This window comes from Maylandia zebra, linkage group LG7, assembly GCF_041146795.1.
Source record: "Maylandia zebra isolate NMK-2024a linkage group LG7, Mzebra_GT3a, whole genome shotgun sequence".
Lineage (NCBI taxonomy): Eukaryota > Metazoa > Chordata > Actinopteri > Cichliformes > Cichlidae > Maylandia > Maylandia zebra.
Window position 1 is genome coordinate 24,191,910 of NC_135173.1, and position 22,637 is coordinate 24,214,546.

The window sequence follows — 22,637 nt, forward strand, 5'->3', positions numbered from 1 at the left end:
TTAGTTGTCTATAGTATACTTACTTTAAATATTCTGATCTGGTCCCCCTCTTTTTTATTATTATCCTGGGAATGTCCCTGTTGCTACTTGCACAATAGTTAGACTAGTTTCTACACAACTGTGGCCTAAAAAAGGAGAAAAAAAATGCAATGCAGCTTTAAGACGCTCCACGTCTGTTGAAAATGGTGAAACCGCTTCCTTTGTGGTTCTCTTGGTTGTGCCACACTTGTTCTCCAATTACTGCTGTCATGTCCACATGTGCAACCCCACACGGCTGCGAGTCGTCAAAAGGAATTCTGGGCAGGGGCCTTTGTATGACAGGGAGCAGTATTTACATTTTGTTTTATTTTGTAAATGTCGACTGTAACCTACGACTTTAACCCTACGCTGTGACCTTTCATGTAACCTCAAGTGCATTTCTCAAGAAATGTAACTGCAGGGAGCAAAGGTAGAAACGGCCAAGACCTGGCTTAAATGGAATGTAACTCATAACTATTAGCTGAAATTGACTTAAACATATCAATCGATCGTTATAATAACTAGTAAGTATTGTTTTCACCTCTGATTTCAGGTGCTGTCCCACAACTTATGTACAGTCATGAACATTCCCCATGACCCGGTGGCTCTGGAGGAGCACTTCAAAGATGATGACGAGGGTCCTGTCTCCAACCAGGGATACATGCCTTACCTGAACAAGTTCATTCTGGATAAGGTCAGTCAGCTGTGTAAGCACATTCAGTCACACTTTGTCAGCCTAGGATAGTAAAGTGGTGTTTATTATATCTAGGGCGCTGTCTTTTTCAGTGTCAACACACTGACAAACAATAAGTGCCATTGTTATAGAGGAAATAATAATGGCAAATTATCAGTCTGCGCTACAACTCTTCATGACTTTGCTTTGAAAATGATACATTAGCTGAAGGCTGTTCAGAGGCTTGACCAGCCATAACAAGTACTTTGTGGGCGTTTTATCTATTTTCTACTAAGGCAGGAGATTGGAGTCATGTTATAGTTGCTGATTGTTTGTCCCTGAGAGCAACAGTCCCGAGTCTTCGTCAGGGCTGCAAAAGCTGCCTGTATGGGCCACTCATAAATAGTGGTGTGATGCTCCTCTCAATCACAATTCTAGACAAATAAAATCAGAATTATCTTCAAAGTAGCCAATTCTTTTTGAAATGCATGTTCTTTTCTCTCAAGCAGTTATTTCAATTTCTTGTTTTCTTGCATCATCCTAACTTATTTTAACAGCTGACCTGATATTGTTCTGTAAATTTTCTCCAATCCATAATTTCTTGGGTAAAATATTAAACGCCACCAACTGTGAAACATCATCGGGTGTCTGAGAGAGTGCTGTATGTGTAGAGTTAAAGCACTGAATGACTGGTTGAGAAGACCAGAAAAACTATATAAATCGGGTCCATTTTTAGCATCCGGGCCTTCACATAGCAAACTAGTGTCAAACCTCAGTGCTTCTTCCTTCATGCTTAACAGTTGACATGTGCAGTGTTTGCAGAACCATTCTCAATCAGTATTTGCCTCGTACTCAACAGAATGGGCACAGATTCAGATTTCTGCAAGTCTTTGCTGTAGTTTAACGTCTTTGTGTAATCTTTATAAGATATCCTCTGCTATGGGATGTAGCAGCTTTTGATTTCGTAGACATTTTGTCTTACGGTAGATGTTTGAACATGGGGCATTTAGACATGAAACTGAGAAAGTTGTGATCAAGATATGATTCATACCGACTGGTCTTTCTTGATATGAGGAGACTTTTTCATTAAGTAGACTTTGTGCATCTCTGAATACTTTTAAAACCTGATCACAGGTAGCTTTTGGAGTCTTGATCTTAATGCTACTGAGGTGCTGTGGCATGGGCTGACATTTTGTACAAACATGCCAATATAATTGCATTAAAAACCACGTTTTGGGAGTAATGTTCCCAAATTCTCATCATTGTGGTGTATGTGTCATAAGCAGCTACTTATCTTATAGAGGGTGTTGAAGCTAAATGTGGTTTTTTTAGTTACTAAACCAAGAGCTGGCATACTTTTCCCAGCCTGCATTGTGACTGATTACACTGTGTTAGATAAAGACTTAAAGCTATTTATCTGTCACTTGATCTAAGATTGGAACCCACTGTGACCAAAGGGTTCACAAACTTTCTCTTGCAGAACCCTTGTTTTTTTTGTTTTTGTTTTTTTGATCATGTTTAAAGGTTATTTATTAGTCATATTTAATCGTGCACTACAAAGGTCCATTGATGGACACAGTGTATTAGTAGCTACATTGTGCTGGTGTCACCCTCTGTGTCCATCCATCATTGTATTGCTCCTAGACGGCGGCACAAAACCATTTATTGAACATCAGACCTTTGTGATGATGTAATAACGGGGTCACGGGATGAATGGAGCGTTTGTGATTGCATAGCTGGACATCATGACAAGAGAAAATGCTTATTTAGTCATGTCATGAGCAGCAGTGAGCTCTAGTGGAATTCCTTCTGAATGTTTGGAATTCTTGTATAACATCCGTGCTAAGTGGCTATTGCCATGATTTAAAAAGGTTCTTAAACTCTGTCTTAATGAAGGGTTTAAGACTTCTTATTCTTGAATTTTGCTGATTTGATTTGATTTTTTTATATTTTCCAGTAGTTTAGTATGGCATTTGATTATTGTTGGTTTGTTTGCTTGTTTGTTTTACAACTTCCATTTCAGTCATTTTAAAGATGTAAGAAAAAAATAGATACTTGTAAAAATATGAGTTCTGATTGGCTACCTGATAGACTGTGCTCACTGCTAACTTCATGTCTCAATAATCTGTGACACTTTATTAAATTGATCTGTTAATTAACTGATCAATGAATATAAAATACTTTTTCTACCCGTATACATTTCTCCACTGGCGTATAGAAAAATCTTTTGTTTTGCCCTTAAAATGACTTGACTATTTCCAGCAGACCAGTTGGTTCAGCTGGAGCTTCAATATATAGAAAGCTTGGATTAACACTAGTTTAGAGAGGCTGTTTGTATTTGTTTATCCTCTTCGTTGTCTCTGTGGCAGTGCACATTTCTGACTGTTTTATGTCTGAAGTGATTTGTGATAAAGCTGCTTAAATAATTTCTTTCTGGACAAGCAGACATACTTGACATACGTGTTGTGTAGTTAAGACGTGCTCGTGATTGGTGCTGAAAATTTCTAACCACATTTTCTTTAAAGAAACTAAATGCTGGATTTAGTTTGAGGAACACACACACACACACACACACACACACACACTTGTATTTTTCACACACAACCATCCCACCCATGCATTGGCTTGGGGTGGTGTTCAAAGCATTCAACTTCACTCACTCCTGAGGAAACTCCACCCTGTCACACAAGGAAAGTGTGTGTGTGTGTGTGTGTGTGTGTGTGTATCAGAAACCCGAAACCCAGGAGAGCAAGTATCTTATTTTACAAGTGAACACAGTTGCTAGTCAGGAAAAACTTTAAACTGCGTGTGTGTTTGTGCCTTTGTACAGCAGACAGGAAGTGCAGATGGAGGCAGTCTGTACATTATCCTCACCAACTCACCCGTATAGTGCAGCAGAAAATAAAAGGCAGACCTCTAACATTTTCTTTTATAAGAGCACAGAGACGTGTGTTGGTGTGATGAGATTGTTGAACTCTGTACCATGACCCTGAAACACTTACCACTGCTGATGTAGCAGAAAAGTGATGATGATGTTGAAGCTCAGGGCCGCACACTTTGTTGTGTGATAGCATGTTGCACTACATAGAAACGTGTGTGTGTGTGTGTGCTTGTGTTACAAACAGAGATTACTTAAGTTCATTGTTCCAAGTCAAGAATTTTGACACACACAGTCACTGAAAGTGTTGACCGCTGTGGTGACTCCTCTTGTTGCAATAGTTCTCTGCTGTTAGGAAAGATGGAGGACAAAATCCTGAGTCCTCACTTCATGTAAAAATGTGTTGAAGCTAATTGAGGTTTCACCAGTCTGAGACTGATTGGGTGGGTTTGTAAGGCACAGTGTTTCCTCGCTGAGCTGCAGCAGATTGGCAGTAAGACTTTTGTGCTAACATGCCTTAAAGCGATTATCTTAATTTGAAATCCATTCTTCTGAAACATCACATTTAATAGGGAAAACAGAAATTTAAAATGCATTCATGCACAGAACATGGACTGTTCTTTTAAGGGTTAAGAGCTTAATGGGCTGGTTTTTCTGTTTAGGAACTTTACAAATAAAATAAGAATTCCTTGAATTTTGCCCAAGTTGAGGGGCCTATATCTATTTTTTTTTCTTTTCATCAGAAATGCTCAAATGTTTATTTATTTAACAGAGTTGTGTATGTAAATAATGTCAGATCTGGAGTAATCTGTGTTCTTGCTGCAGAGCGTGTCTTATAGTTCAGTTTTGGTGAACTTTGTCATTCGAATTCACACTAACCACAAAAGACATGGAGAGGAAGATTTGGCTACAGTAACTGGAGGATGCTTTCATAGTTGTATCGCAATATTCACCTTTAGTTATCTGCTAATGAGAGCCTCAGCAGTCTGTGTTTAGATTTATGTATATTTATTACGCTTTTTTTAAAGAAATGAGGATGTTGATGCCAGATGTTGGTGATGAACCATCCTAACAGCACCTGTTTTGTGCTGTGGACCATTAAAAAAGCACTTTGTTACTACTTCCCCCTTTTCAAATGCTTTCATATCACATCATACCGTGTTGAACATTCAGCTGCTCCTGTCACTGGTGTGATTCTCATTCCACTGAAGTCTGTGATTTTTAAAAAGCAGACAGTCCGGTTGAACTGGTAACAAGATTTTCTTTTTGTCTTCCAGTTTATTCTAGTCTGACTCCACTTGTTACATTTCTGTGTTGTGTTGTTTCAGTGTGAGATAAGGTTGAAGTTTAGATCCTGAATCCTAATGAACATGTGGCAGTGGAGAGGAGGGGGCGATTTGCTGACAAGGATCTCACTGTTGAAGGGAAAAGACCGAGAGGGATCTTGAAGGGGAGGAGGAGAAAAGACAGCGAGAACCAGCGAGCTAAGAACAAAACGAAAACAAGACGAGCGTGACGCAAAGAGAAGCTCTTTCGTAACAAATCCTGCTTTCACGACTTCCCCTTTACCCTATCCTCGCATGTTGTGTTGCTGCAGAGTGATTAAGCATTCAGAACCACAAACATGATGCGAACACATTCAGCTACCTGAACACATCATCATGAGAGACACGTCCTTATTTATAACAACAGCAGAATATGTTGTTTTTGAGTCAGACTTACTGCCAGAACCAGTGACGAATGGCAAAATATTCATGATGGGAGGAGCCTCTTTACACCGGCATGTAACTTTTTTTTTTTTTAATTTTACTCCACCCAAAATCTATTTTTAGCCTCACAAACAATCTTTACCTGTTACAGTCTTTAATAGTTGCCAGTAATTTCACCTTCACAAAAGACTTGCAGCTGGAGATTTCCAGAAAGCTCCCAACAGCAACAAATATTCAATACACATTTGTACCATCTGAGAATCAGCATGACTGATAAGTTACTGGTAGGCAAACCCACATTTAATCTGCATAGCTAAAGTAAATGAGGATATCTATTTTGCTTATTTATTATTGAATACACACTTAATTTATCGCTGCTAAGGTACATGAAATACATTTTTATTATCTCTCATTTTTTTTTATTTTTGCATTTTCTTCTGTCTTGGCTTGAAAAGGCTCTGAATGATGTCAGAGAGATTGACTATCTCTGATGGGAGAGGTGACGATGCCGAGGCCAATTAAAGAGAAGTTTGGCTGTCGTGTTTCTGTAAACACAGTAGCTGGAGAAGTTTGAACAAATTCTGATAAATCTTTGTAGGTATGTGGAGTCATGTTTGCGATGACTTTATAAAGATTTAAAATATGTCACATTTGACCTCTGATCTTTCCATCAAGGTCAATAGATTGAGCTGAAGGCCAAAGTGATAAATACAGAGACTAGGGGGTGAGTTGAATTTGCTGAAGTTTGTGCTGTCTGAGTGCTTCTTGTTTTAAAATAATAATTTAGTACAGCGGTCCCCAACCTTTTTTGTGCCACGGACCGGTTTATGCCCGACAATATTTTCACGGACCGGCCTTTAAGGTGTCGTGGATAAATACAACAAAATAAAACTAGTACCGGTACTGAAAAAAGAAGATTTATTCATAACACACGTGAAAAGACCCAGGAAAACCGAGTTAACGATAAAAACTATAACAAAATAACGCTGAAAACCGATTTAAAAACCCTGAAAACCATACATTTCACACCCGAGCCTCAACTCTCGCGGCCCGGTACCAAACGACTCACGGACCGGTACCAGTCCGAGGCCCGGGGGTTGGGGACCGCTGATTTAGAACAAAGACGCACAGAGAAAAGAGTAATACAGTACAGGAATGTTTGTTTTTGTTTTTTGTGAATTTAAAAAAAAGTGTTTTACTTCATTTAGACGTCAAAATTAATTGACGTTTAGTCCTAGTTTGCAGTGTTGAGTAAAGCAATGCTTCAGGGTGACTTTCAAAAGTTGAGGAAGTACTATCGCTTTAACATCTAAGACAGGTTTCTACACAGGCACTCAACCTAAATGAGCACAATAGCAGGTTACATCAGATCTTGAAACCGTTCAGGCTTTCAAGCTGGATGTTTGTCTCTCTCTGTCACAGCATGGAAACTGGATTCAGGTTCGGGACTAGCTGAAGCAGCACACAAGTCAAAGGTTTATTATCATGTGAACATACTTCACAAACTCACTGTTCTGTATGTTGCCTGTGAAAAAAGGACATTTTAATGAAGCATTTGATAAAACGCACAAGCTCAGAAGCTATTTGCTTTGTAAGTAACTACTTGCTTATTTTAGCGTTGTGCATGTTAGTGTGGCTGAGCCCCTCCCTCTGAAAGCGTTAGTCTTGCCCACATTTACACAGAGGAAAAAGGAGTGACTTCCCACGCAGCTCTGTAAAGGGGACTGCAAAGCACATTCTGGAGAGTTCAGCTGGAGGTGATACTTTTAGGTGTTCCTTCCCTGAAGAGCTCAGTTCTCCTAACCCTAACAAACACAGGCTATGAGTAAACACCAGGCCGCCTCTCTGAGATGATAAGCTGAGGGGGGAAAATTTTTCAAGTAATGAGGTCAGCAAATGGCAAATAATGCCTTTGTAAGCTCAGTCTCCAGATTTGTACACACTTGGTTTCACACATCCCTCCCCCCGACACTCTTGCCTCTGTATGATGTCATAGAGGATATCCTTACTATGGTCAGCTAAGTTGTGCCCACAGAAGCTACAAACCTATTTGAACAGTCGTCTTTAAAATAAAAACGACTTATAGGGGAAGGAGCTAAATGATTTGTTAGCCAGTTAACTGGGGGTCTCCACTAAGGCTTAGTGTAAGAAAATCGAGGATTATTTTAAATGGAGAATAATGCAAAGCTACTCAGAATTTAAAAAAAAATCTGGAGATGAAAATGGGTGGTAGTTCCACTAAAGTTTGTACTGTGTTAAAGGCTGAGTGTTCAACAGCAATATGAAGTGCTACCGAATGTCCTGACTGCCACCTTAGACCAGTGTTTCTAAAAACTGTGTGATGGCCACTGCAGGTGCCGTAACCATGGTTTTGAGCAGGATTCATGGACTGTAGATATAATAGTTGATGAATCCAGTTACAGGGTTGACTGGTTTCTAATTACGGCAAACGTTGGAAGATGTTTTGGGATCATTTGCTGGTGGTTGGATTTGTGGGGTGACTGCCAGCAGGACAAGATGTGCTTCTCATCCAAATGACCGCGCACTCAGCCAGCCGGTAGTCTCCATGGAGATGCTACTGTTCACTGGCTCAAAGAAAACATCCCCTCCACACCACTGACTAGACCTTTTTAAGAACTTTCCTCCCATTTGGCTCTGGAATTTAAAGCCTAGAGGCACTTTTTCTTTTTGTCCCTTCTCAGTTTCTGTGTGCATCGTACTGTAATACACAATCTGTCTTTCCGAACACTCCTGCACACATGTACATCTTAGATACCCTAATGACATCATTTTGCCTAGCCACCCTGGACTAACTAGCATAGGCATGTGCTAGTAGATGAAACGCATGTTGTACATTATTAAAGTTGTGTATTATGGATTTGATAAATGGATATATTCCATATGTATAATATCTATGCTCTGTGGTTTGAAACGTCAGCTTTAAAAAATGTGAGCGTCTGGAAAAGCAGACTGTTCTCCTTTGGTGTGGAACATAACCTGATGATGTTTCTGTTGTGCCACAGGTGAAGGATAACTTTAACCGTCAGGACTTCAACAAAATGTGCTGGACGTTGTCGTATAGGAAGAACATGGAGCAGAATGAGCTGAAGATCTGTAACGATGACGCCTTCAAGATCTGGTGCATCTTCAACTTCCTGTCTGAAGACAGATACCCCCTGATCATCGTCACTGAGGAGGTCAGAAAACATGGGATGCTGTTGCGTTGTTGTACGCCCTGTTTTTTTTCCTTTCTTTTTTTTGTGGCTCTTCCCTCAGTTGGTGTCATAGAGGGTTGGTTAGTCTTAGATTTACTGATTAAATCATTAAATTGAAAAACGTGACATTACTGGGTTTTGTACTTTTGCAGATCCACTTTGAAGTGCTCTTTAGTGCACATATAAGTGCCCAAGGCTGTTGATGTGTTGCGTAAATAGATGTTAAATTAAATGTGAATACTTTTAGAAAGCCTTGTGTACATTAAAACAAAAGCACTTTGCAGTTGTTTTACCGCTCCGTCCTACTTGAGATCTCATTCACTGGTATGTGGCTCATGAAGTAAAATGACTTTGGTCTGGATGTAAGAAAAGTGACATTAAAAGAAAACAATTCATGTAAACACCAGATGGCTCTAGAAAGGAACAGACAAATTCTGGGTGAGTTCTAGGTGTCGTTTTTTTGTTCACATCTCCAACTTAACATGGAGTAAAGCAACATCGAAAGAAACTGAAGAAGCTAAATTAGGTTTTGAAAAAATTGAGACCACACCAATTGTGTGTAAAGACGCAGCTTTGGGATGCCATCTATGCCACATAATTAGCTTAACCCCTTTTCTGGCAAAAGCCCTGCCTTGGACCCTGCAGTCATAAAACCACAGCACTGACCACAAACGTCTGTGTGAGCTGTCTTTGCATCAAAAGTGCTTCAGAAGCTACACAGTAAGACGCTAACCTGTAAGGATGCCATTGACTAGTTCAGGAATCACATTAAGGTTTTGTTTGTTGTTGTTTTTTCAAGAGAGACAGTAAACATCTTACATTTTAGACTGGAGCATTTCTTTTCAAAGTGCTTACTAAAAGGGGAAGCACTGGCGTGAACAGCCTTTTATTCATCTGTAGTCTGTTTTATTTGCAGCATATGATATTGTACGTGTCCCTTCACTGTGTCACTTAGTAGCCAGTGGAAAAAGTCCGTTGCTCAAGAGCAGAAAAGGAAGTTTCGAGCTTCCTGTTCTTTTACAAATGCTGGAAGATTTATTGTTGTGTAGGAAAAACATCAGAACTCAAACACAGGAAGATTGTTTGCAAAAGAAATGCACATTTTGCTGCTGCAGTCATGTAAGGATGAATTGTGGGAAAAATGCAGAAATGGTGAAAGTTATCTTTTATTGTAAATGAACAGCTGTGCTTTTGATGAAAAATGACTCTGTGCATGTGGTGTGTGTGTGTGTGTGTGTGTGTGTCTTTGTGTGTCTGTGTGCATGTCTGCATGTACAGATTGAGTACTTCTTGCGTAAGTTGACAGAGGCGATGGGGGGAAGCTGGGTGGAGGAGCGCTTCGAGGACTATAAGCTGCAGCTGAACTCGAAGCAGCAGTGTCTGAATGCATGGGAGCTCATCAGCCTAGTTGGGTCGGGTCACTTCAGTAAGGGCATGGACCATCAGACGCTCTCAATGGGAATCGGTGAAGTCTACCAGGAACTCATTCTCGACGTGCTCAAACAGGTGGGCAGCACATCAGCACAGACTGATGGTACAGTCTTCATCGCAAAGCTCTGTCATCTTACTCTGATTTCAAAGAGTGCCGATGCAGCCTACCGTAATAACTGTGAAGCATATACCACTTTAAATGATAGGAGTCATAGATTTCACACTAAATTAAACAGCACATTTAGCACCTGGCAATGAAAATGTCAAAATCCCTCTAAATGTCTTAGTTCACAGTAGAAAAAAGGCCCCAAAAATGCGGAAGTTTTTCGATATTTCGATTAATTCTGCTAAAAACTAAAACTGTTTTTTTTTTTAAAAAAAAAGAAAAAAAAGAAAAACGCTGTTTGGGACCAAGCATTTTGAAAACAATTACAGATTAAATTCTAACCACAAATGCAAATCATTGATTAAAAATGGTGTCAAATAATGAAATTTCAGTTCATAAAGTGTTAATTATTGATTTATAATGAAGCTTGCTGTTAGGAGGATGTGAATGTTATTTAAGCCGCTAAGTATTCTGTCTTACTGCAGGGCTATATGATGAAGAAAGGGCACAAGAGAAAGAACTGGACGGAGCGCTGGTTTGTGCTGAAGCCAAACACAATCTCATACTATGTTGGTGAAGACTTGGCTGAAAAGAAAGGAGACGTCCTGTTGGATGGAAACTGCAGTGTGGAGGCAAGAGCCTGCTGTCTGTAGTAAAACTCTGTTTCAGCTTCCCGGCCTTGATTTCTATGAGAACAGCAGCGGAAGAGAATCTAAACATGTGAAACACAGAGATTAATTCCCTATGCACATAAGAAATAAAAGACCGGAGAACTGTTTAGAAAAAAAGAAGTATGTTATTGTTTTTTGTCTGTGTATTGTCAGCTTGTAAATTCTGTTTTTCTTTGCAGCATTTACAAGATAAAGAGGGAAAGAAGTGCCTCTTTCTCATCAAGTCATCACAAAAAAGCTTTGAAATCAGTGCATCAGACAAGAAGAAGAAGCAGGAGTGGATCCAAGGTGAGTTCTATCGAAGCTGCTCGATAGTAGTTCGATAATAGTTTTCTGCTGTCTGCCTCATTGTTAATAAACAGTAAATTAGTTGTTCACTACTTCTACTGCAAATAAACCTGTTAGTTCGACACAGTTAAAGAAAAACTTTGTTCTGCTCAAAACACCTGACCTACAAGGTATCCAGGAGCCTGCTGTAGTTGTTCGGATGACTGAACAACTATTTTCTCTCTCACTATTCAGTGTAACCTCAGTAACAGCTGAATTTCTCTCTTTATGAGAATACCCAGGACATGTACAGTGGGGCAAAAAAGTATTTAGTCAGCCACTGATTGTGCAAGTTCCCCCACTTAAAATGATGACAGAGGTCAGTAATTTGCACCAGAGGTACACTTCAACTGTGAGAGACAGAATGTGAAAAAAAAATCCATGAATCCACATGGTAGGATTTGTAAAGAATTTATTCGTAAATCAGGGTGGAAAATAAGTATTTGGTCACCTCAAACAAGGAAAATCTCTGGCTCTCACAGACCTGTAACGTCTTCTGTAAGAAGCTTTTCTGTCCCCCACTCGTTACCTGTATGAATGGCACCTGTTTGAACTCATCATCTGTATAAAAGACACCTGTCCACAGCCTCAAACAGTCAGACTCCAAACTCCGCCATGGCCAAGACCAAAGAGCTTTCAAAGGATACCAGGAAAAGTATTGTAGACCTGCACCAGACTGGGAAGAGTGAATCTACAATAGGCAAGCAGCTTGGTGTGAAAAAATCAACTGTGGGAGCAATCATCAGAAAATGGAAGACATACAAGACCACTGATAATCTCCCTCGATCTGGGGCTCCACGCAAGATCTCATCCCGTGGGGTCAAAATGATCATGAGAACGGTGAGCAAAGATCCCAGAACCACACGGGGGGACCTGGTGAATGACCTGCAGAGAGCTGGGACCAAAGTAACAAAGGTCACCATCAGTAACACACTACAACGGCAGGGAATCAAATCCCGCAGTGCCAGACGTGTACAGCAGAGGATTGGGAGAATGTCATGTGGTCAGATGAAACCAAAGTAGAACTTTTTGGTATAAACTCAACTCGTCGTGTTTGGAGGAAGAAGAATACTGAGTTGCATCCCAAGAACACCATACCTACTGTGAAGCATGGGGGTGGAAACATCATGCTATGGGGCTGTTTTTCTGCCAAGGGGACAGGACGACTGATCCGTGTTAAGGACAGAATGAATGGGGCCATGTATCGTGAGATTTTGAGCCAAAACCTCCTTCCATCAGTGAGAACTTTGAAGATGAAACGAGGCTGGGTCTTCCAACATGACAATGATCCAAAACACACCGCCCGGGCAACAAAGGAGTGGCTCCGTAAGAAGCATTTGAAAGTCCTGGAGTGGCCTAGCCAGTCTCCAGACCTCAACCCCATAGAAAATCTGTGGCGGGAGTTGAAAGTCCGTGTTGCTCGGCGACAGCCCCAAAACATCACTGCTCTCGAGAAGATCTGCATGGAGGAATGGGCCAAAATACCAGCTACTGTGTGTGCAAACCTGGTAAAGACCTATAGTAAACGTTTGACCTCTGTTATTGCCAACAAAGGTTATGTTACAAAGTATTGAGTTGTATTTTTGTTATTGACCAAATACTTATTTTCCACCCTGATTTACGAATAAATTCTTTACAAATCCTACCATGTGAATTCATGGATTTTTTTTTCACATTCTGTCTCTCACAGTTGAAGTGTACCTCTGGTGCAAATTACTGACCTCTGTCATCATTTTAGGTGGGGGAACTTGCACAATCGGTGGCTGACTAAATACTTTTTTGCCCCACTGTAGCTGCAGGTCTGATGAAATGATTACAGAATCAATCATCGACCTGTGACTTAGGGTGTCCTGGGGCCAAGTGCAAATATGAACATCGTGAATTGTATGTTCAAACACGATGGTCATTATGGACAAGCAAACCATGGCTCAGGTGGTCCCTCCCATTCGCATATCCCCAGATTGTGTCGTCACTAATCTTCTTGACAATTCAAGTTGCCTGAAGGGGACAATGGAGTCCCCGGAAGGGGCACCTTCAGTCATCCCATGCATATACCTAAACCTGACTGCCTGACGATTGCCTTTGAGCAATGGCAACTCCAGAGTGGTAAAGAGCCCAGGCTGTGTATTGAGACAAGCCCAACTATCTCTAGCAGTACTTCCCAACCCCTCACACTGGCTCAGGTGCCTTCCTGCCCAAAGAGGTGATATTCCATGTTCCTAAAGCTAGATTTGTCATCTGTGGTTTGGACAGAGAGGGCATCCAACCATGACTGCGGCCTGATCCACAAAACGCCAAACTCTCATATCCCCTACTGTTAGTGGTGGTCCCACAAGAGAGCAAGCCCATGTAGTGCTTTTAGACTGTGCCCAGCCAGACCCCATAGGTTAAAGCTCGGCCTCCTTACTGTGACATTTCTCCCAGGACCAGTTTGCCTTGAGTGATCCTTCCAGGGTTGAATTGCCCCTGACAACATAGCTGCTGGGATCACGCTGGCATGCAAAACTGTCCTCCAGGAAGAAAGTGGCAATTCATAGAGGGGCTTGGAAAAACCAAAACATGAAACGGGAAGCTCTAAAACTAAAGATTTTTTTGTGTGATATCCATGTCTCAGCTGTTCAGAACTGCGTGACTCTGCTGCGTCAGGGCAGACCAGCGCCGCACCGCGAGGCTCGACAGAAGCGCAGAGAGCTGCGGCTGAAACAGCAGGCTGAACAGGAAGAACTGGAGCTGAGGATGAGGGAGCTACAGATAGCCAATGAGGCCAAGCAGCATGAACTGGAAAATATGAGGAAGGTAGGAGATGAAACTCACACAGTCAATAGTCCCCCGTGGATCCAGTCTGGTCAGAAAAAGTCTGCCTCACTATCACTTCTGTTTCGTAGCATCTCAAAGATGAAAATGAACAGAAGTGAAAGATGCAGAGATTGTCAAAAATATAACAGATAAAATCACAAAAGCAAAGCGGGGGAGGAAAAAACGAGAGACTTAAAGCAGCTCTTGGCCATCTTCACTATGCTGTTTGTATTGAAACAGGGAAGTCGATCTTTGTGGTCATGTGAGACAGAGGTGCATATCTTCATGGGAAAAACTGAGTGAGTGAGCATCATTTAGAGACAAAAAGCTATAATAAGTGCAAACTGTACATATAGTACAAGATCAACATGTGATCCTCAGACATTAGAAACACCATGTAAAGTGAAGCCACCGACTTTCATCCTCTGAGCTAAAAATAAAAGTTTATTTTCCTTTGTTAAAATGGGAAAAAAAGAAGAGAGAGCTTATCAGATAACAGCCTGACGGTTGGGCAGGCAGTAATAACAGTAATTAAAACAGCCTTTCTCTTGAGAACTTCTTGAAAATAGGAAGTGCACGTAAGGGAGATGTGGTTACTGAGGTTATAACGAGAGAAACGTCTGCATATAAGGCTGGAGGTGCATCTGTTGGATCACAGACGAACACCAGGATGTTTAAATAAGATTATGAATGGAGCAGAAAAAACGTCTGTGCATTCTTTAGTGAGCGAGACAAACCTGAGGGATTTCCCTCACTGAAGTTCTGAACTTGTATGTTTGAAAACGGCACTCCTCAAAGCACAGCTCAGTACTCAGTCTCAGATTAAAGAATGAGGAAGGATGGGAGGCATTCCTCTTCCAGCATAAAGTGCACTGGAGCAACTGCACCTCACTGTCGAACTATTCACACAATGTTACAGCACACTGGTGGTTAAAGACCAGCTAATTTGTGTTCTCACATTCATGTCAGAGAAGTCTTAGAAATGTTCAGGGCTCAACTGTATGTGTGAAGAATTTGCAGTGTTAAAGCTGCAAGCCTGTCCTCCATTTTTCAGACGGTCTCCACAGGAAGGTGCAAACTATGTGGCACTAATTTTGGGAAAGTGCCTAAAGTATCTGAAAACAATGTTCTGCCTGCCTTGCCTTTTATGGAATTATATTTCTGTCAAAAAACAGCAAATAATTTGTTGCCATTTATGCAAATAGAACTCGACAGCCAAGTGCACAAAGGAGCCATCATCCAGGCGAGCGCGTCTCTGCTTAGCTGTAGCTAATTTATGCTCTTGCAGACAGCTCTGCTGTCGGAGCTGACTTCTGCTTGCTTGCGTCAAACTGACTTTTGAGAGCTTGTGGAGGGGGGAAGCCCAAAGAAAGAAGGCCTCTGATGGGCCTAGCTACTTTCAAAGCAATCACACCTTTAAGCCTCAGTGGATGGTTTTTTTGAGGTTCTTTGGATGTATGGTTTATTTGGTTTGTTTTTATGAGCGATTCGGTCCCTGTACGACCACAGTGAGAAGTTGGTCTGCGTTGCAGGATGTGAGCCCTAGTGGGTGTTGAACTCTGCCAGGGCTGCCCTCTGTAATTGATTACAGTCATCATTTTTTATGAACAGGCATAGCCAAGTGTTGATATACTCCTAGCTTCATCTGTGGTTACAAACTGTGGGGTAGTGATCAAAAGAACAAGCTTGTGGATACTAGCTGTGAAAACGAGCTTCCTGCAGAGGCTGGCTTCTTGCTCAGAGCTGAGGTGAGGAGTTAAGTCATTCGAGAGGGACTCAAACAGCCGCCACTTTTGCACACTGAAAAAAGTCAGTTGAAGTGGTTCAGGTGTAAGTGTAGCATGTTTCCTTGATGAGGTGTTCCAGGCATGTCCTGTCAAGAGGAAGCCCTGGTGTAGACCAAGGACACGCTGGGGAGATTATTTCTCAGCTGACCTGGGATTGCCTGAGTTTTCCCACAGATGCGTTGGAGGTGGCTGGGGAGAAGGGGGTTTGGGCTTCTCTTCTTAGACTGCTGCTTCTGTGTGACCTGGCCTTAGATACTAGCAAAAACTGGATGGATGGTAATGGACATATACTGGCTATGGTCAGCAGCCTGCCACCTCTCTCTGTGGCCACCCACTGCACTGTGAAGTGATAAAACTAAACTGATAGAGCCGACTGGCACAGATACAGCAACTTAGAAGTACCAAGATGTCTCTAACTATTATGGTATAATGTTGGGATTGCATCTTGCTTAACCAGTGTTGCGAAGGCGGTTTGTGGCCGAGAAGGAACCACTGTTTTCAGTCAGGTATGTCATCACGGCTGTCATTGTCTAAATTAAGTGTCAAAACCAATCCAGCAACATTCCTCTAAGATCGCATCACAACTTAAAATAATCATTCAATAATCATTATCTTGCGCACTTTTAGAAGTGACAGTGTATTTTTGTGTCGCACACTGCAGGGTTACACACGCGTCTCATGCAACTATTTGAAGTAGGTCAACTAAAAACCCTCGTTACCACTGAAACTTGCTGCCAGCTCATGAATGCCAACAATAGATCAGCTCCACCCTGCAGTCTCTGACTAATAAATAGTCCATCACTTCCTGCAAATGAAGGAATGTGGATTGAAAGAGCAATGTGGGGGCAGGGGGTGCAGCAGCCATTAAACATGTTGCTCCAGAAAATCCTCCTGCTAAACCTCACTCTCTCTGCTGCTACCAACACTGCTGATTTCTGCAATTTCATTTGTCTTTTTCAAATGCTGATAATTAGTGGCTGCTCTCAGCTAATTCTGAGAAATAACAGGAAGTGCCATCTTCAATATTGTCGTGGTTAAGTATTTTTCTCATTGCTGTTAGTCATCTGTGAGAAATCTGTTTGTTTGTACTGTCCTTCTGCAATGTGGGCAAATGTTACAAATGTTATGAAATAGTCTCTCAACTGTTTGATTTTGTGATTTTTGTTATAGGAAAAAAACATCATTGCAGAGCAGATGGGCTACAAATAATTAAAAAAGGCCTCTTATCTGACTCAAGGGGTCAGATAAATCTTCTGAGAATGGTATTGTTTAGTTAAACTTAAATCACCGCATTGACCACGTATCAGTGGTTAGGTTTTCAGTTCAGTGTAGGACCGGGGGGGTTGCAGCCAGCATTGTGAGTAAAGCTAAGTTGCAGTCAGCCTGGTTCACGCTGCGCTCGTCTAACAGACTGAAGAACAGGACAAGAGTTCTTTGTCTGGAACGGCGACCTCTAAACTCACAACAATCTACCATTGAGGTGTAAGTGTACAACTCGCATAGTTAGCTTCATGAATTAACAATGAACACAAACATGTGTAGCAACACACAGGCATACAGTAGACATTCTCACACACTGCTGCTATAAGAGGAGCATTGTGACAGTCTGCAGACAGTTCACATCAGGGGTGAAGCAAAAAGAGGTTATTGATCAACCACCAGCACAGTTTAATTTACCCAAATGTTTTTCCCTGTTACGTTCGGTTTTTGTTTCGAAACAAACCCACGCTCTACACCAACAGCTGGCAAACTTAAAAATGCGTTTTCATAAATTGTTTGTATATTCTAGTATTGTTGGTGTCACATTCCTCATAGGTCAGTGAGATGCCAAGAGCCCAAAAACAGCTACACACAGTTCGCACAAGACTGTGTTGCCATTTATACGCTTCACAATGTATTTAAATGATTGTAGAACAAAAACAATGGCAGCAATTATAAAAGTTTAACCTTGGAGTATATAGGCTATGTTGGACCTTTAAATGTATTTTATTTTAGTTAGTATTATTCTAGTATTTTTGAACCTTTGCTTCTTTTATAAATACAAAAGCTGACCATATAAAGTTTTTAGAGCTGACTTGACTTGAAGAAAGAGTTTCGTTACTCATCCAAGTGACTTCTTCACTCTCAGCTGACTGCAGGTTTCCCCAACCTTATAAACAGGTTTGACTCTCATCATCCACTGGAGCACAAACTGTGACTGTAGCATCCTGATGACATACAGAGGCCAGGGAAGCAGAAGAACATCATATCAAGAAGGTCCTGAGTAAATGTGGTTATCCCAGCTGGACATTTGTCAAAGCTGAGAAGGCGCCAAAAGAACGCTCCAGGAGAGAAGGACAACCGCTGCCTAAGTGAAAACTCCCACATCTCTGTGGTTTTTAAACCCCAAAACACACTGCACCAAAAATTGGTCCACTCCAAGGATTGGGTCCTGCGACACAAACAGACTGACATAGTGTACGCTGTAAAGTGCCAGGAGGATTGCCAGGATTAAACATCAGGGAAACCAAACAACCTCTGGCTAAGCGGATGGCACAGCACAGAAGAGCTAACTCGTCAGGCCAGGACTCTGCAGTCTATTTACACCTACAGGCCAGTGGACAGTGATGAGGATGTACACATCCTGAACAGGGAGGAACGCTGGTTTGAGTCAAGGAGGCCATTTACGTGAAAAGGGAAAGACCATCTCTGAATCGAGGAGGGGGCCTAAGGGTACATCTTTCACCAACTTAACAAATTTCCCACGTGTGGGACTAATAAAGGTTATCTTATCTTATCTTAACTTACAATGCTGTGATTGCAGACATTCCCCAACTCTCTGTGAATGGTACTCATGGTACCATTCGCACTGATCAGTGGTCTTTGATCAGTGGTCATGACAATTTGCATATTAATGATCAAGAAACCAACCTCCCAGGCCATTGTTCCTTCAGTGGTGCTAGTTTCAGTCATTGTGCAAAGGTACTTTTTATAAGTTTGGGGAAACCTGCAGTCAGCTGAGACTGAAGAAGTCACTTGGATGAGTGATGAAACATTTCTCCCACTGAAAATGCTACGTCCAGATGAACAGAATCAACTTTTTGGGATGTTGTCTTTATATATCAGGTAAATTGCAATTATGGTCAATTTCTTCTTGGAACTAAATTTTGATTGCGTTTCGATTACAGCAAACGAGGAAGATTTGTCTTTATTTAAAAAAACAAAAACAAAAATCCCCCACCAGAAATATCAAGTGTTGTTACATCCTGGCAAGATAATGAAATTAGGCAATTTAATTAAATGGATGGAAATGAAAATGGAGTTAATGAAACTGCTGCTGCTACATTTTGTAATAAATTCAGGGACCTCTAGAAACATCTAGAAGCACCAAACCTACTTATGCTCCTGATAACATTTTATCAAATGTCCTGTTTCAACAGTCGCCTGCAATTCCACATTGACAGCAACTTGTGTTGTATTTTATAACTTTGTCATTCAGAAAGTTAAATGAGGGAAAAGTCTTGAAACAAGCAACAAAACCTGTAACGTGCACTCAACATTCTCTCTTCTAAATCTAAAAGGAGACTCATGGTGAGAAAGTGCAAATCAAGCCTCGTCACACTTGTTTGCTGGGTGTGTTTCACAAATGGCTAAACTGAATTTCCCTTCATTCACAACCGGCTGTGGCAGATAGCTGCCCCTCCCCAAGGTTGGTGGTGCTGAAAGGTTTCCTCCTATTTTTAAAGGGAGTTTTTCCTTCCCACTGTTGCCCATTACTTGCTGATAGGGGGCCTGGTGATGGTTCTTTCTAATATTGTTGGTATTGTATCCTAGAAAGTGCCATGAGGCAGCTTTTTTTAAATTGGTGCTATATAAAAAATTTTTGATCTTCATGTTATCATAGCGGGCGATTGTGGCTCAAGAGTTGGGAGTTCGCCTTGTAATCGGAAGGTTGCCGGTTTGAGCCCCAGCTTGGACAGTTTCAATTTTGATGTAATTTTTCAAGACACTTCACCCGTTGCCTACTGGTGGTGGTCAGAGGGCCCGGTGGCGCCAGTGTCCGGCAGCCTCGCCTCTGTCAGTGTGCCCCAGGGTGGCTGTGACTACAATGTAGCCTGCCATCACCAGTGTGTGAATGTGTGCATGAATGGGTGGATGACTGGATGCGTAAAGCACTTTGGGGTCCTTAGGGACTAGTAAAAGCGCTATGTAAATACAGGCCATTTACCATAGTTTAAAAATGGTCAAATATGATACCAGTATGTGAAGTAACTGGCTAGCATGCTTACCACTGTCTGAAATCCTGATTATTTATCAGCCATAAAATCCTGATGGGTATTGTCATTAACTGGCCTCGCAGGTAGTGTGGACCCCCATCTCTGTGAACGCGATAACGATCGAGCAGTGTAAGATTTTCATGTTGATACCATGTTTGAATCTAATAGGATGCTGAGCGGCAGCACTGGCAGGCAACAGTTTTCACATTTTGTGTTTATATTACTTGTGTTTTAAATTAGCACTGTAGCACAGTGCCATCTCCATTGTGTTGGTCTATTTCAATTGGTTTTTGTTTCTTTGCTAAAATCTCAATTTAATAACAATCAGCAATAACATGGATCCATAGCAGAGTCGGGGTGCATTGATTAACCATGTAGAGTGTGCAATGACTAGGCTAAGAGAGAGAGAGAGAGAGTGTGTGTGTGTGTGTGTGTGTGTGTGTGTGTGTGTGTGTGTGTGTGTGTGTGTGTGTGTGTGAGACAAAAACAATACAGTTGCTGTAACTGTAATGGTTACATCGACCCAGATAAACGTGGAAGGTCATGAGAGAATGACTAGTAGTCTTCTTCTTCTTTTACTTTTTTTTTTTTTTTTTTTAATAAAAACAAAAAAAAACAACCCAAAAATAAAATGCAACCGCAATGGTAAAACATTTGTTATTCCAAGAAGTCTGAACTCTGCAGGACAAATGATTTCAGTGTGTATTACTTCATGCTCAATTTGCCTTCATAGAGCGCTGCTGGTGTTACATTTGCATACCTATTCAGAGGCAGCGCATTCATTTCTGTTAGTCTGTTAGAAACCACACAAATAAAATTAAACATGCAGCAATCCCCCCCTGACAGGTCTTTGCTGAAACTTCCCCCTCACACCAGTTTCGTTGTTTGTTTTCCTTTTTTTCATTCTGTGGTTTTTAAAATGGAGAAACTGCTTTTTAATTTCAAGTTTATTTAAAAGTTATGATGTAGTTCGCCAGTTTCAAAATGGAGCATGAAACTGATGTGCTGCATACTATATATGTGTTACTACTTTTCAGTTCTCATCCTTGGCTAACCTTTTGTCTGCACAGCAGTTTCATAAAACTACTAGATGCTTAAAACAAAATAAAACATAATAGATATAATTACCAGGCTTTAGAAGGGAAAATTAAATTAGAAGAGCTACAGTTCTGGTTGGTTTTTAGCCAATCCCTAACCTTTACTGCAAAATCATTTATCTCCTCAACTAGACTTCACTTGGCAATATGTCTCAAAATGATGGCACTTGATGATGAAACTGTATAAATTAAGTATTACAATTACGGCCATTGCTATGAGGACGCCAAAACACAAACAACACGTGCTTTTGATGGCTTTTTCTTTGAAAACACTGGACATGTTGCCAGATTGGTATCATTCCCCCCAGTGTGTCGAGTTGGACTGTAGCATGACTCCTTAAGAATGATGACTGATGATTGGTTAAGGTACGAGGAGCGAATCGAAGGTAAAGCCAGTTAATCGTAGGTAACTTTTGCCTTGTGTTATTTTAATTCCAATAAAGGATTAAGTCCACGCTTTATCTTGTTTTATGTCTTTATTATATACCCACAGCACATATTTCAAATTTTCATATATGTAGTTGCTTCTGCAAAAGCAGGAAGAGTGAAGCCCTTTACAGTTTTCAAAATTCCAGGCTTTGTTTGTTGTTTTTGTTTTGTTTTTATTTTGTTTTTTTGGCTGTTTTACGACTCTAGGACTTTAATTTATTGAGAAGTGTAGCTTTTCTAAGCCCTGGTTATATCCCTGACTAGAGTGTGATATTTTAGTGTATGTAAAAGTAACACCACCAAACAGTCTCTTTAACCTGACACTACAAGGGTGTGAAATGTGTTATTTCACATACTGCTTTAGTCCACTCTGCAAAAAAAGGAAAATTAAAAAATTTCATTTTTGGCTTGTCTGTTGCTCTTTTGGCAGGCTCTGGAGGAGGCAGCAGCTGACGCAGCAGAAGAAGAAAAAAGACGCCTTCAGACCCAAACTGAGCTCCAGGACCGTTACAGGAGGGACCTGGAGAGAGAGAAACTGGTCTGTCAATCCTTTTCATCTGCATGTAATGTCTATAACGTACAGTCGAGCATAGTGGTGCCAGTTGGACTTAATATCATACATGGATGTTTCCTCTGCACCATTACCACAAACTTCTGATTACTCTGCCTGACAACATCTTAATATTGTTGCGCTACACTTCATTAAGTACACTCTAGTACTGGATCTTCTGATTAAAATGCCAATTTAGAGTTATTTACTTTAATTCCTGAACAGAAAAACAATTTTAGTGGTTTAGTGGTTCCTACTTCCTACTGTTTAAGTTAATTCTGCATCTCCTCGTTGTATCTCTGCATAATTTCCGTGATGGCTGTTCATCAGTGCAATTCCACTCAGTCTTTGGTCAGTTATCTGAGATATGTATTGAAACATCAGTAGTAGATATGTGCAAATGTCATCAATGGGGGGGCCTCCATAGATGAAGTGCCACATTAAAATGACAGCAATATTAGCACTGCACACTCCTTGTGTAGTCTTAAGTACTATTACAGATAAAACAAAAAATAAGCGAAGTCAAACACTACCAGGTCCTGAGTTAGACCCCACCATCTGGCCGGGGCCTTTCTGGGTGGAGTTTGCATGTTCCCCCTGTGCTTGTGCGGGTTCTCTCCGGGTGCTCTGGCTTCCTCCCACAGTCCAAAGACATGCAGATAGCAAGGTTCGGTTAACTGATGATTCTAAATGT

At 41.1% G+C, this 22,637-nt stretch overlaps 1 protein-coding gene across 1 annotated transcript in view; it reads left to right on the plus strand.

The window, feature by feature from the left end:
- Nucleotides 1–22,637, plus strand: part of swap70b (switching B cell complex subunit SWAP70b) — a 36,046-nt gene that overhangs the window by 2,274 nt on the left and 11,135 nt on the right. Inside the window, exons 2-8 of the mRNA XM_004564472.6 lie at nt 572–712; nt 8,302–8,475; nt 9,772–9,999; nt 10,516–10,662; nt 10,881–10,989; nt 13,643–13,824; nt 21,824–21,931. Of these exons, the coding sequence (XP_004564529.1) occupies nt 572–712; nt 8,302–8,475; nt 9,772–9,999; nt 10,516–10,662; nt 10,881–10,989; nt 13,643–13,824; nt 21,824–21,931 (1,089 nt within the window). The remainder of the gene's footprint in view (nt 1–571; nt 713–8,301; nt 8,476–9,771; nt 10,000–10,515; nt 10,663–10,880; nt 10,990–13,642; nt 13,825–21,823; nt 21,932–22,637) is intronic.